Genomic DNA, 14,309 nt, shown 5'->3' on the forward strand with positions numbered 1-14,309 from the left:
ACTCCCTCTCCATGTGGAGAGACCAAGGCCCTGTAACCTGGTCCTCGAGGGCAGGCCTGGTACACAGCGGCTGCTTCATAATCATTCGCTGGATAGATACTTATTGAGCACCTACTGTGTGCCAGGCCGTATTCTAGGCATAGGGAATGCTGTGGGGGTCCAAGATGGACAGAATTCCTGCCCTCCAAGAGGTGACCTTCAAGAGCAGGAGACACACCAAAGTCAAACACTCCCCCACACCCCACCCCCGCTGCCCCCAAACAAATTCATGCCCACCTGGGACCTTGGAATGGGACCTTACCAGCAACTGGGGTCTTTGCAGATGTAATTAAGGATCTCGAGATGAAATCATCCTGGACTTAGGGTGGGCCCTAAATCCAATGACCAGTGTGTTTATGAGAAAGGACAGGCTGATTAGGACACACAGGGAAGACAGCCATGTGATGATGGACGCAGAGATTGGGGTGATGCGGCTACCAGTCAAGGAACACCAAGGTTGCCTCAAACTTACTGGCTTGAAACAACACAAATTTACTATTTTAAAGTTCTGTAGCTAAAATCCTGGTGTGGGCAGGGCTGATCCTTCTGGAGGCTCCAGGGGAGAATTGTTTCCTTGCCTTTTCCAACTTCTCGAGGCCTCCCACATTCCTCAACTCAAGGAAAAGGGGCATCGGGGGTGGGGGGGAACCCTTCCTCCACCTTCACAGCCAGCAATGGCTGGTGGAGTCTTTCTGCCTTTACATCACTCTCATTCTTTGGCTTCCCTTTTATAAGGTTCCCTGTGATTACACTGAGCTCACTCGGATAATATAAAATAATCTCTTTAACTCAACTGTCCACTGATTAGCAACCTTAATTCCATCTGCAACCTTAATTCCCCTTTGCCCTGTCAGGTTAAATATTCACAGATTCTAGGGATTTAGACAGGTACAACTTTGGGGAGCATTATTTTGCCTACCACAGTTGGTTATACAGCTTTAGACACCCAGAACATGTGGAATCATTCCTAACCATGCCACGATATTCCTCCTCCCTGCCCTCCTTTGGGACTTGCTTGTATTCATCCTTCAGATCTCAGCTTATGGCTCACCTCCTCCAGGCAGCCCTCCCTGATGCCTCCTTTGGTCCCCACTGCCACCTGTGTGTCATCATCACAGCCCTTACCACCCTATGTGGGTTACCTGGTGATGTCTGTGACTCCCACTAGATCCAATAGGAGGTGTGTCTTGCCCCTTCTGGGTCCTCGCGCCTAACACACAGTCGGTACCCAGTAAATGTTTGCAGCTTGCATGAGTTGGATGCTGCTCCTCTCAGGTCTATAAATAGGTCCGGCCTGGTGATGATAAACATAATAAGAGCATACACAGGGACTCACAGACTTGGCAGGCAGGTGGGCACTGGTGGCCACGGGACCCCGTAGCCCTGGCTAGGCCTGGCCCAACCCAGTGCCTCCTGCTCCAAGCAGCCCTTCTGACCTCCTCATTCAAGCAGGCCTTTTACTTAGGCCGACACTGCCAGTTCTAATTGATTGCCTGCCTCCCCGGGGGAACTCGAGTTCCTGAGGTCGGCAGCTGGGCCAGGGCCAGGCCACGGCAGGTGGGAGGGAGCCCCGCTCCAGGATTGGGAACAAGGCCTGAAGGCTGGACCTTCTGCCTCACCAGAGAGGGCCTGCCCTCCCTTCAGGACTAGGGCACCCACCGACCTGCAGGCTCAGAGTCCCTTCCCGGGTTCATGCAAGCCTCTGGTATGTTTGACCTTCATATACTTGGTGACACCAAGAACAAAGAACACACCAAGATGCACACAGACACTCAAACACACACAAGCCCACAACCCACAGGTCCAGACAGAGGCGGTGTAGCATGCTGGTGAGACACGTGGGCACATAACCCCTCTGTGCCTCAATCTTCCCATCTGCAAAATGGGATTATAATAGTCTCTTCCCCACACACATCCATGGGGCTTCCAGGAGAATTAAATAAATTAATAGTTAGAAAATACTTAACACAGGGCCTGGTGCATACTCACTGTTCTATAATACTTATTATGTATGCATTTGACAGGTATTGATTGAGTACTTAATGCATGGTAGGCCTAGCAGTTATGGCAGTGAACAAGATATGCACAAATTCCTGTTCTGGGGAGCTGACATCTGAAAGGGGAGGGGGAGAGTAAGCCTAATAAAAGGGTAAATGTTGGGGTGAGCTGGGAGGACACAGGTGGACACACACACTCAGACACCCCTGGAGAGGTACATTCTCTGAGTTTCTGTGATTATTCCCATTCCACAGAAGGAGTAAATGAGGCTCTGAAACAAAAGGAAAATGGGTTTGTTTGGGGCCACCCAGTTTCTGAAATAGTCAATGCTTCATGTGGCCCCAGGGCCTTTGTCCCTGCTGTTCCATTGCCAGGCAAACGCCCCCCCCCATCCTTCTGTTCTCAGCTCAAGTGTCACTTGCTCAGGCTAGCCCTTCCATCCCCTCACTCCCCTGCAGTTCCCTGCCTCCTTCAAACTCTCTTGGCTGTGGCTGCTTCTGTACTGGGGAACTTCTTTCATTAATATCTGTCACAGATGCCTCTGAGTTCCCAGAGCCTGGCACACAGTGGGTGCTCAATAAGTGCACACTGGCCCTGGGACACAGCCCCTCCCAGACAGAACTTGCAAACTGGCAGCTGGGGGAGGCCAGGTTGGGGGGCCTCCCACCTCCCAGCTTTGATCCCGGCTGTCCCCGCCTTGACAACCACCAGCTTCTAGAACCTGTTTCTAGCTTTTCATCCTCCCTGGAGAGACCTCATTACTGCTCCCAGCCCGAGAGACAGGAACCTGCAGCCTCCTGGGCTTTGAAAACAACATATTAAAATAGAAATCGGTGCCACCACTTGGGCACCCTGGGGCCTAGACTTTGGGCTGTGAGCCCCTGGCCGCGTGCTGTCGCTTTTAGCCCTTCCTTTGTGAGCTGAAGGAGATGACAGACTTTGGAGCCCAGAGCATCGGGAGCTGGTAATAACCGTCATTAGGATAATGATTTTAATTATTATCTAATAAAAGTATATTTAGCTGCATCCATTTTGTGAGCCTTTACACTGTTCAAGGCACTTTTCTTTCGGCCGCGCTTGCAGGATCTTAGTTCCTCCACCAGGGATTGAACCTGCACCCTCGGCAGTGAAAGCGTGGAGTCCTAACCACTGGACCACCAGGGAATCCCCTCAAGGCACGTTTTAAAACCCTTTTCTTGATCCCACATTCCTCTCTGTTGACCACCCGGTTTCCGAGAGTCGGCTGTTTACACTCACCCTTTCTTCCGTTGCCTCCAGAATCTGCTCCAGTGGGTCTCTCACGACCCCCACACCAGGAAATTGTACTCTGGGAAAGATGCTCCTGGCAGGGGCACCCACCTTGGTGACTGCCAGGCAGGTGGAGGGGGAAGCTGCCACCTCCACTGCTTGGATGGAGAGGGCTGGGGGCTGCTGGCCTGGAGGGGCTCTGGGATGGGGGAATCACTCACCAGGCAGGGGGACCAGTCCCAGACACACCCACCTCAATCCCTGACTCTAAGCCTGGGGGCCTGGGAGGCCCTGGGAATACCACCCCTTCACAGTCACACAACCAGCCTCTCTCATGAAGAATACAGGCTCAGAGGGAAAACAGGAGAGAAAGCTAACATTTATGAAGGGTGTGTTCCATGCTAGTGGGTATGCGTAGTAACTCCTTTAATTGTAAAAGCAACCTTATGAGTTAGATACTATTATATAGTGCCCGCCCCACCTTTTTTTTTTTTTGGCCGCACCATGCAGCATGCAGGCAGGATCTTAGTTCCCGGACCAGGGATGGAACCCGTGCCCACTGCAGTGGAGCAGTGGAAGCGCAGAGTCTTGACCACTAGACCGCCAGGGAAGTCCCTATAGTCCCCATTTTATTGTTGGGGAAACTGAGGCACAGAGAGGTGCCGTGGCCTGGCCAGTCACACAGCTAGTAAGTGGCACCCCGAGTCTGAACCCTTGTCTCTCTGAGTTGAGAGGCGCAGCCTGTGCTAAGTATCATTTCCCACCCAGGAGCAGTGGAATCTACAGAGCCATGCGCCGGGTGGGTTCTGTTATCTGCCCATTGTACAGATGAGGAAACTGAGGCTCAGAGGAGCTGCTGGGCTGTGCTGGGAGGACATAGCAGAGCTGGGGCTCCAGCGTGAGGCCATGCACCCAGAACCGGGTCTCTTAACCACTCCAGTCACCAAAGGCTCTCCCGGCCTCTGTTTCAGCATCCATAAGGTGGGTTTAATTGCAGAATCCAGGTTATGAGGACCACGTGCGCGCAGGCTTGTAAAGCACCCCTTGTCGGGTCTGGCCAAACAGTAGGGTCTGATTTGCATGAGTCGGGGAAACAATGGGGACGGCGCAGGGAAAAGTTTTCCCATGGCCCCTGTCCATCAACCTCTCTCCAACCTGGGGCAGTTAGATCTGAGACACACACACACACACACACACACACACACACCCGCCTGACACACACACACACACACACCCGCCTGAGATCCCCTTCCCTGGCGGTCACCTAAGTGCCCTCCGGCCCCTAGCAGGGAACAGCGCCGCCTCTGTGCCAGGCGCGGGGCCAGCATCCCTCCAGGTTTGTCAGCGTTGCCCAGAGACGGGAAGGGAGTCGGCGGGCCCCCGCCCCCTGCACGCAGACCCCTGCCCGCCCAGCCCCCAGGACCCCGGATCCAGAACAATGGGCAGGCCGGAGGAGGAGGCGGGCAGGCGGGGCTGGGGCCTCGGGGAGCCTGGGAACAGAGCGGCTCGAGGTTGGTGTGCAGGGAGGGGGGTCCTGAGATCAGACAGAGCCTCCAAGAGGGGCGGGGGCTCCGAGAGGGGCGGGAGGCGCACCCACCCAGCCAGGAGGGATCTCGCGGAGGCGAGGGAGCTTAGCCCCCTCTCCCACGGCGGCTCCAGAAGGAGAGGCCGCCCCCTCCCCCCGGCCCCGGGGCTCGTGCCGGGAACAGGTGTGGGGGGCTCTGAAGGCAGGACTAAGGGACACAATCCCTTTCGGAAGTGAAGTGACATCGGGGCCCCGCACCGCTATAAATACGGACACAGCTGACTTGGGGGAGGGGGGATCGGAGGGAACCTGAAGGACCCGAGAAGAGGGCGGGTAGGGTAGCGGGATGGGAGGCGACCCTGAGCTCTTGGGACGCGGCCAAGTTTCTGGGTGGATGCGAAACCCGGTGACTTGATACACTCCGGACCCCGGCGTCCTGGGGCCGCAGCGGAGGACAGAACCGGGCGGGTCCACCACCTTTCTGAGCCCCGCCCCTCGCCGAGCCCCACCCCTCCCTGAAGCCCCTCCCGGTTCTGAGCCGGCTCCACTCTCTCGGCCCCTCCCCTTTCAGCGCCCTCTCCTCTCCCTTAACCCCCTCCCCTGGCTGAGCCTCCTTTTCTATCTCAGCCCCCTCCTCTCTCTCAGCCCCCCTCTTTCTAAGCACCACCTCCCATCTTTCAGTTCCTTGGGGTGGGGAGTGTCCTGGGACGGCCCCTTCCGGCTGTCCAGATAGAAACTTGACTCCTTGGCTGGTGGGGGCTTCCCTGGCTCGTCCTCATCTGCTGCATCACCCTCATATTCTGTGACTGGAGCAACCAGAGCTTTTGAGGTTCCGCCCTCCCCGGGCGCCCCGCGGGCCCGGTTATCCAGCAAATACCTGCAGAGATCCCCTACCTCCAACACCCAGTCCCGGGCTAGGCTCCTCATCAGAAACTGCGAGAAAGACCTTCAGGCATGCATACCCCCTTCAAATTCCCGCTTAGACCTCTCATTCTTCCCAGATCTAGGACCCGATTTTGAAATGGGGGATGGGTAGAAATTCTGACTTCATTCATTCATCTTTTCATTCACATTCTTCAACAAACATTTAATGAGCACCTACTGTCTGCAAGCCTGTGCCAGAGGCTGCGGATACAGCTCACGACGGTCCAGTGGGGGAGATAGTCCGTGGGGTGATGGGGGTCAGAAGGCTGTGATGGGGGCACACAGGCAGCTATAGGGGTCAGGGAGCTGGTGGGTCAGGGAAGGAAGGCTTCCCACAGGACGTGTCATCTAAACTGAAGGCTAAAGATATTAGGGGCCAAGAGAGGGTGTTCCTGGCAGAGAGAACAGCAAGTACAAAGGTCCTGAGGCAGGAGGAAGAGCCCCTGGCTTGCAGTCCCAGCTTTGCTGTTTATTTGCTGTGTGACCCAGACAAGTGACTGTTTTTTTCTGAACCTTAGTTACCAATGCTCGACGGAACGGCTTGGCAGGGCACCTGGTGTACAAGAGGTACTCCATAAATATTTGCCAAATGTTGATGAGGGAATTGAGGTTTAGAGGGTTGTCATGAAAGAGAAGGTTTTGTGGCCCCTGCCTGGGGATGAGTGGGTTGGGGCAGCTCGTGACCTCTTTTTCTGGCCAAGGTGCCCCTGTCGCCTGGGCCCCTCCCCCCGGGCCCACCCGTCCTCCACCAGCTGTCCCTCCATGTGTGCGGCCGCCTGTCAAGAGCAGGCGCCTGTTCCGGAACACCTGATGCCTTGCTTCCCAGGGATTTCAGAGGGGTAGATGCACGGAAGTTCAGCTGCCACGGGAGCTTAACCCTGGAGCCTGGGCGCTGGGTCTTCAGAGACCCACCGGCATCCCTCTTGACCCTGTGAAGAGCCCTGGCACCGCTACCAACCTTAGCTGGAAAGACCCCACTTCAACTCCTAGCCCTGGCATTGCTTGGCTGTGTGGCCTTGGGAAAGTTAGTCAGCTTCTCTGGTCACCGCCACCACCAATAATGATAACAGCTGACACATCCTCAGTGCATATTATGTGCCCGGGGCCATGTTTAGAGCCTTTCTATGAATGAACTCTATCTTCTAGCAGGATTCTGAGTTCCCAAGTATTGTTGACCCCATTTTATAGATGTGAAAACTGAGGCACAGAGCAAGGTTATATGACTCACAGGGTGAAATAACCCAATCAGTAATACCTACAGTAACACCTATTGCATCCTCACTGGGTGCCTGCTTTACGTGGATTAGCTCATTTAATTCTCCCCCAAACCAAATGAGGTGGTGGAGACTGCTAATAGAAGTCCCTTTTTACAGATGTGGAAACTGAGGCCCAGAGAGAATAAGCAATTTGTTCAAACCTACAAAGCTGTATAACTTTGAGCACACATCATCATAGAAAGTTCTACTGATGAGCATTGCTCTATGAGAAAGTGCTTGCTGTCATCTGGTAGGAGCCCAGGCCCTGGTAAGTTACAGTTAACTTGTAGGTTTCTGTCTGGTAGAAGAAAACTCCAATTATGGTTTTGCTGCATGTAGGACATTCACTAGTTTGTACCCAGCCTAATCTTATTCTAACATTCTTAAGAAAAAAAATCCTGATAAATACCCAGTCCCTTAAATGCTCTCAGAGTCAGCTTGGGGACTTCCCCAGTGGCGCAGTGGTTAAGAATCCACCTGCCAATGCAGGCGACACAGGTTCAATCCCTGGTCCTGGAAGATCCCACATGCCACGGAGCAACTAAGCCCGTGAGCCACAACTACTGAAGCCCGCGCTCCTAGAGCCTGCGCTCCGCAACAAGAGAAACCGCCGCAATAAGAAGCACACGCACCGCAACGAAGAGTAGCCCCCTCTCGCGGAGAATGACCATTTAACTGGTTCCCTGAATAATGAGTTAATTAATCATTGACCAGAGTTTATGTTTTCAACTTTCTGAGAACTGTACCTTGACAGCCCCATTTTGCAAATGGGGAAACTGAGGCAAGTTCCCTGCATCCCCTGCCCCAAGCCTGGGGGCCCAGTCATTGCACACCTGGCTCTCCACATCCAGGCAGCCCCCGCCCAGCTCCCAGAAGCAGCACCGAGAACCTGTCTTCCCTAAGCAGCAGAGAACCAGGTCAGCCAACCGCTGGGACATCAAAGGGAATCTATAAATACAGCTGCAGGAGGAAAAATAGACACTTTTCTAGCCCCTCCCGGCCTTGCCTCTCTCCCTCTCCAGATCTTTCCTGGCTAGGCTCCCACTGTGGTAGCTGGGCCGAAGCCCCCAACCCCAAGGACCCCTGCTGGAAAACAGTGGGGAAAGCTGCTGGCAGTTCCTCGGTTTCCCCCAATGAGCTCAACATCTTCTGCCCTCCCCTTCCCCTGCCAGGGGACTGAGAAAAGAGGGGAATCACTGGGCCTGTCCCTGGGAGGTGCAGATGAGGTTCTAAGCCCAGAGGTGAGGGTTACTGGTTTGTAGAAATCTTCGAATTCCAGAACCCTGGAATCTTCCCTCTTTCTCACGGAACACATAGGGCTTCTGCACTGTGTTGGGTGCTGGGAAGCTGGCAGGACCAAGGCAGACAGTTTAGACTTGGCCAGGGCAGTCAGGAGGGCTTCCTGGAGGAAGTGACATGAGCTGAACCCAATGTAAGATGGGACAGATGGGGAGGGAAGAGCGAAACAGGGGAGGAGGTTGCAGGGGAAGGAATTCAGAGTCCTCCTGGATGATTCCCATTTCCTTGCTCCCCAAGTCTTTGCATCCAAAATGACTCTCAAGGGACTTCCCTGGCGGCCCAGTGGTTAAGACTCCGTGTTTCCAATGCAGGGAGCGTGGGTTCAATCCCTGGTCAGGGAACTGAGATCCCACATGCCGCCCAGGGCAGCCAAAAAAAAAAAAAGAGGGCCTCTCAAATCTGCCTATTTCTCTCCACCTCCTCATCCCCTGCCCCGGTCTAGGCCCCCATGTTGCTCCCCCAGACTAGTCCCTCCTCCCCTGGGGCCTATTCCTGCCCTGGGTGCATCAGTCTCGGCAAGGCAGCCAGAGGGACCTTTTTAAACGTTAAATCAGATCATGTCACTTGCTCACTATAAACTCTCCAATGGCTCCCTAGTGCCCTTGAAATAAAATCCAAACTTTTCCCCATGTCCCCAACACCTCTCTGCCCTCCCCTCCTCCCTCTCTCCCCCTCATTCTTTCTGCTCCAGCCACACGGGCCTCCTGGCTGCTCCTCCAACATCGTCCTTCCCCAGGGCCTTTGCACATGTTGCTCCCTCTGCCCTTCCCCTATTTCTTCTTCCCCAGACTGGTTCCTACTTCTCCTTCAGGTCTCAGCTCAAAAGTCACCTCATCTGAGAAACCCTCCCTGATGCCTCCAGACAAGCTACTGCTCTTCGTCGTCTTTTCTTCCTGGCCTTTATAATGATCTGAAATTATTTTAGTCATTCACACGGTTCTTCATTGTCTGTCCATGAATGCCCCGAGAGGGCAGAGACCCTGCCAGAGACCTCACCCACCATGGGCTTCAGTTTCCTTGTCTATAAAATAGGCGGGCTTGTGACAAGCTGCTCCCTTGGGGAGGCTGCCTGCCTCATTTGTTGTTCAAGTTACTATTGATATTTCCCTTACAAACTGTTTGTAATCAATATGCTAATTGATGCAGATTTTATGTAAATGACACAAGTATTTATTTCTCCTCCCCCTTCCCCCCAGCAAATTCCCCAATGGCCTAAGGGACCCTGGAAGCTGGAGGGTGGGTGGGTAGCTGTCTCAGCCCACATCTCTTGGGGATCTTTGGGGGTAGAGGGACAGTCTTGGGGGCAAGCAGGAAAAGGGGCAGGAGGTGGGCGTGGGCGATAGAAATCTGGAGACCTGGGGGAAGATTGAGACCAACACAGTAAACGAGCAAGATGGAGAGCTGAAGAAGAGGGTGGGGAGATGGAGAAACACAGAGAGGATAGGAGAGAAGCAGAGAGGGAGACTGGAAGGAATGAGGGAGGAGGGCCCGGCAGGGGTCCCTTGCCCACCTCAGGGCGTGCTGGGGGCAGACCTGCTCCCCACCACAAACTTGGATCAGTGGAGTGACCTTCCCACCTTCACTCTGATCATAACCTATTGGAATCTTCTTGCAGGGGAAACTGAGGCAAGACAAGGGGAACCGCTGGCCTCACTGGCCATTCCAGGACAGGTCTGGGATGAGAACTGGCCCACCGCTCCACAGGACCCTGGAGGTAAGGAGGCTTCCTTGACACTTGCCTGGACCTTAGCCAATACTCCATTGTCTTTACTGAGTGCCTACTGTGTGCCAGGTCTGTGTTGGGTAGTGCTGGGATCGAGACCAAGTGCCTTGACCAAGACAGCTTGGGGTCTTTGAGGAACCAAATGAATTCCAAAGTGGTCTCCACGGCCCACGAGGCCCTGCATGACCTGCCCCCCACCACACACACCCTATCACCTCTTCCCTCTCTCCCCCTAGATCATGCTGCCCCTGCTCCTCCTCTAGCAGGTCAGGAACGGTCCTTCCCCAGGGCCTTGGCACGGCCGTTCCCCCCATCTGGAGCTCCCTTTCCCCACATACCTGCATGCTTTTCTCCCTTACCTCCTTCAGGTCTCTGCTCAGATGTCACCTCCTCCATGAGACGTCCCCTGACTACCTGCCTAATATCTCCCCCAACTCGGGCACTTCCATCTTCTTTCCTTGCTTAATTTTTCTCCTTAGCACCATCTGGCCCAGCATAGATCTCACTCATTTATGTTGCTTCTTGTCTGTCAACCCCATTGGGACGTCAGCTCCACGAGGCCAGGACTTCTGTCTATTCTGTTTGCTGCTGTGTCCCCAGTGACTAAAACAAGCGGGGCATCCAGTAGGTACTCAATCCATACTCGTTAAATAAGTTCATCGTCTCCTGCCCTGAGCTGTGAGCATTGCCAGGACAGAACCCGGCTCTGTCTTGGTCACCATTGTGTCGCCAGCACTACCCAGCAGAGCCTGGTACACAGTAGGTGCTCAATAAAGTCAGCTGAATAAATAGGCCAATGAGGGTCAAGACCTACGGACTCGGCTCTGCTTCCTGAACGCATCAGAGTGTTTGAAGCCAAAGCTGAGTTTGTCCCAGGCAGGTCCCAAAGGGCACAAGGAGCCTGGGCGTGGAGGGTGAGCTCAGGGCCCGCCAACTGCACCTCCACACACTGACATCAGCGTCACTTGAGTCGAGAGCCTTGGTGGCAATGACGGAATCGCCACCAGATGAGGTCATTCACACACACCCTCTACTGCCACTGGCTGTTTTGGTTTTTTTTTTTCCCATAACAGTTTTGATTTGATTTGATTTTTTTTGTGGGAAAATATACCTAATGTAATATTATTTTAACCATTTGTAAATGTTCAATTCAGTGGCATGAAAGACATTCCCATTGTTGTTTAGCCATCACCACTACCTAGACCCAAACTCTTCCACCTTCCCAAACTGAAACTCTGTCCCCATGAAACACTGACCCCCCCCATCCTCTCCCCCAGCCCCTGGCCCCCACCATCTACTTCCTGTCTCTATGGATTTGACGCCTCTAGGGACTTCCTATGAGTGGAATCAGACAGTATTTATCCTTTCGTGTCTGGCTTCTTTCACTGAGCATCACGTTCTCAAGGTTCGTCCATGTTGTAGCAGGTGTCAAATTTCCTGCAGTGGCCACGCCCATTCTACCACTCCATCACTGATTAAAAAATGAATTAACAAAAGGCCTCTTGGAGAAAAGGATATTGGCCAAACACATGAGGATCTTCCCAAGGAGAGGGAACAGCAAGTGCAAAGACCCTGGGGTGGGGCTGAGCACTATGTGTTTGCTAGGCTGGAACAGGAAGCTCAGGGGAGGGTGGATTTTGAACAGGGAGAATGTGATACTTTTCCACCTCCCTCCAAGTGATGCTGGCTTCCTGCCCTTTCTGTGCCTCAGTTTCCTATCCACACCCAGGACAGACCCCAGGGAGCTCAGAGGTCCCTGGGTCCCTCACCACTTCTCCCTTCTGAGTACCAGGGTGCCCCTTGCCTCATTTGCATATTCAGATGAGGCCTTGGGGCTGGGGGTTCTGGGAGGACCCTGGACACACCCATGCCTTTCTGGGGATGTCACTGGTTCTGACCAGGAGGAAGCACTGTAATTGCTCTAATTTCCACTCACAAATCAGGCAGGGAATGCTGCTGCTTCTCTCTCTACTGTTTCCCGGGGGTATGTCTGGCGCTTGGAGCTCCAGCCAGACACACAGAGTCAGCTCAAGCCACAGCCCTGGGTCCAAGGGGCTGCAGAGAGGGTCTCAGGCTGGACAGCCCCCAGCCATCCCCACTGGCTGCCTGGCTGAAGGCCTACTGTGTGCCCAGGCCTGGCATTCACCCTCTCCACTGAAATGGAGGGGGACTCGGGCAAACTCGAGGGCCAAGCATCCTGGGTTTAAATCCTTGCTCTGGCTCAAAATGTGTACAGTACCTGGAGCTATGCAGTGCACACAGCGGGCACTTAATAAGTGCTCCTGAAGTTATTACTTCACTGGATACCTCTCCCCCAGCCTGAAGAGGTGGCCTCATGTTGCCCCATTTTGCTGCCGAGGGGACTGAGTGACGCTGGGCTCCTGCCCAGCTGGGCCTCAGTTTCCCCATCTGTACAATGAAGGCAGAGCTCTCAGGCCCCCATTCATTCATTCATTTGTTCAACACATTTGTTGAATGCTTACTGTGTGCCAGGCCCTGTTCTAGACGTTGGGGACACAGCCATGACCAAGGCAGACTCTGGCCTGCCCTGGCAGAGCTGATTGCAGGGGTGGGGCAGAAGAGGGGGCAGGAATGGGAAGAGAAACAAGTAAATGGATAAAAGAAGTACCACTGGTGGGTTTCCCTGGTGGCGCAATGTTTAAGAATCCGCCTGCCAATGCAGGCGACACGGGTTCGAGCCCTGGTCCGGGAAGATCCCACATGCCGTGGAGCAACTAAGCCCATGCACCACAACCACTGAGCCCGTGCGCCACAACTACTGAAGCCTGTGCGCCTAGAGCCTGAGCTCCGCAACAAGAGAAAGCCCGGGGGCAACAAGGAAGACCCAATGTAGCTAAAAATAAACAAATAATAAGAATAAATTAATTATAAAAATTTTAAAAAGAACCTTCCAAGCTAGGAGGTCCCTGAGCCCTTGGAAACGATTAAAAGCATGGGGTTCAAATTCCAGTTTTATTTCCTGGCTACGTGAGTGGCCAAGCCATTTCTCTCTGGGCCTCAGTTACCACACCTGAAAATGGGGCAATAACAGTAGTCATGCTCTGGAATCACGGGGCTACATATAGTAGGTGCTCCATAAATGTTAGCTCATCATTATCATTATTACTATATGCACAAAATGGGTCATTTTCCCAGCCCAGGGGTGCTGTGTGGTCTCTGGAAAGGGCCACACCCTCTCTGGGCACCAGGTCCCTCAAATGCTCCAAAGGCCCCAGGACTATTTTTGAATCTGGAGAAGAGTCCCAGAGAGGAGCCCCTCAGCCTGCCCTGCGAGCAGGCTGGGGTCAAAGGGCAAGAGGCAGGGATGGGTCAAGGCCATGCCCCCCCCCCCCCACACACGCACATGCACACACACCCCACCATGGGCTCTAGGCGGTTAGCTCTGCGGAGGGACCAGCTGGGCGGATTTAGCCAGCGCATCTGCCGCCGGAACAGCTGCCGTTCTGGGGGGGCTGGAGGGGGATATGGGACGAGGGAAAAATCTGTCCGAGGAGAATCGCGTCTGCGCTAACCAGCTGCAGGCTCAGACTGGGGGGACACCCCGAATCCGCCCGGACCCCGGGCCCCTCCCCTGCTGCGGTCGCCCCCACGTGCCTCTGGGGGGAGGGGGCTCGGGGAGGCCCTGACGTCACAGGCGGCCTCAGCCAATCGGAGCTGCCCTTTCCGAGCCCCCCCCAGAGATTCCCAGGCCGGAGCCGGGACCAGGGGCGCGACCGAGCAGCTAAGACCCCCAAACTGGGCTTAAAAGAGGGCCCGGACCTGACTGGGGAAACCAAGGCTGGGACCCTCCAGGAAGGGGGCGCGGGACCCAGCTGACCCCTCCGAGCCTCTGCCCATCCGCCTGGCTCCAGCGCGACCCAGAGAGGGGCAGGGGCCGGCGGGAGTCACACAGCAAGGAGGCGAGGCGGGGAGCCCTGATGGGGGGCGCGCAGGCAGCGGGGCGGGGTTTTCCTTCCCTGCAGGCGCCAGGCACCAAGGCCAGGCTTAGCCTCAGCCCATCCCGGGGGACACAAAGGCCGCTTGACCCACTCCAGGTCTCCCCGGGACCCCTCGGACCCGGGGCCGCGGCCTGGACACGCAGGGAGGAAGGTGTTGGTGGCCGCGGGCACCCTCAAAACCCGCCCTGGATTCCTGCGGGTCGGAGCTGGACGGGAGCGCAGAGCTGCCCAACGTGACCTGAGAAACTGAGGCCCAGAGGGGCGGGGCTTTGCTCAGAGTCACACAGCTTGGAGGGCTCTGCTGGCGCTGGTGACCTCGGGCAAGGCCCTGCCCCTCC

At 55.0% G+C, this 14,309-nt stretch overlaps 1 protein-coding gene across 1 annotated transcript in view; it reads left to right on the plus strand.

The window, feature by feature from the left end:
- SEMA6B (semaphorin 6B) overlaps positions 1-14,309 on the plus strand; it is an 84,806-nt gene that overhangs the window by 40,169 nt on the left and 30,328 nt on the right. Inside the window, exon 2 of the mRNA XM_068537228.1 lies at positions 9,905-10,003. Coding sequence (XP_068393329.1) covers positions 9,905-10,003 — 99 coding nt within the window. The remainder of the gene's footprint in view (positions 1-9,904; positions 10,004-14,309) is intronic.

Source organism: Eschrichtius robustus, chromosome 2 (assembly GCF_028021215.1).
Source record: "Eschrichtius robustus isolate mEscRob2 chromosome 2, mEscRob2.pri, whole genome shotgun sequence".
NCBI lineage: Eukaryota > Metazoa > Chordata > Mammalia > Artiodactyla > Eschrichtiidae > Eschrichtius > Eschrichtius robustus.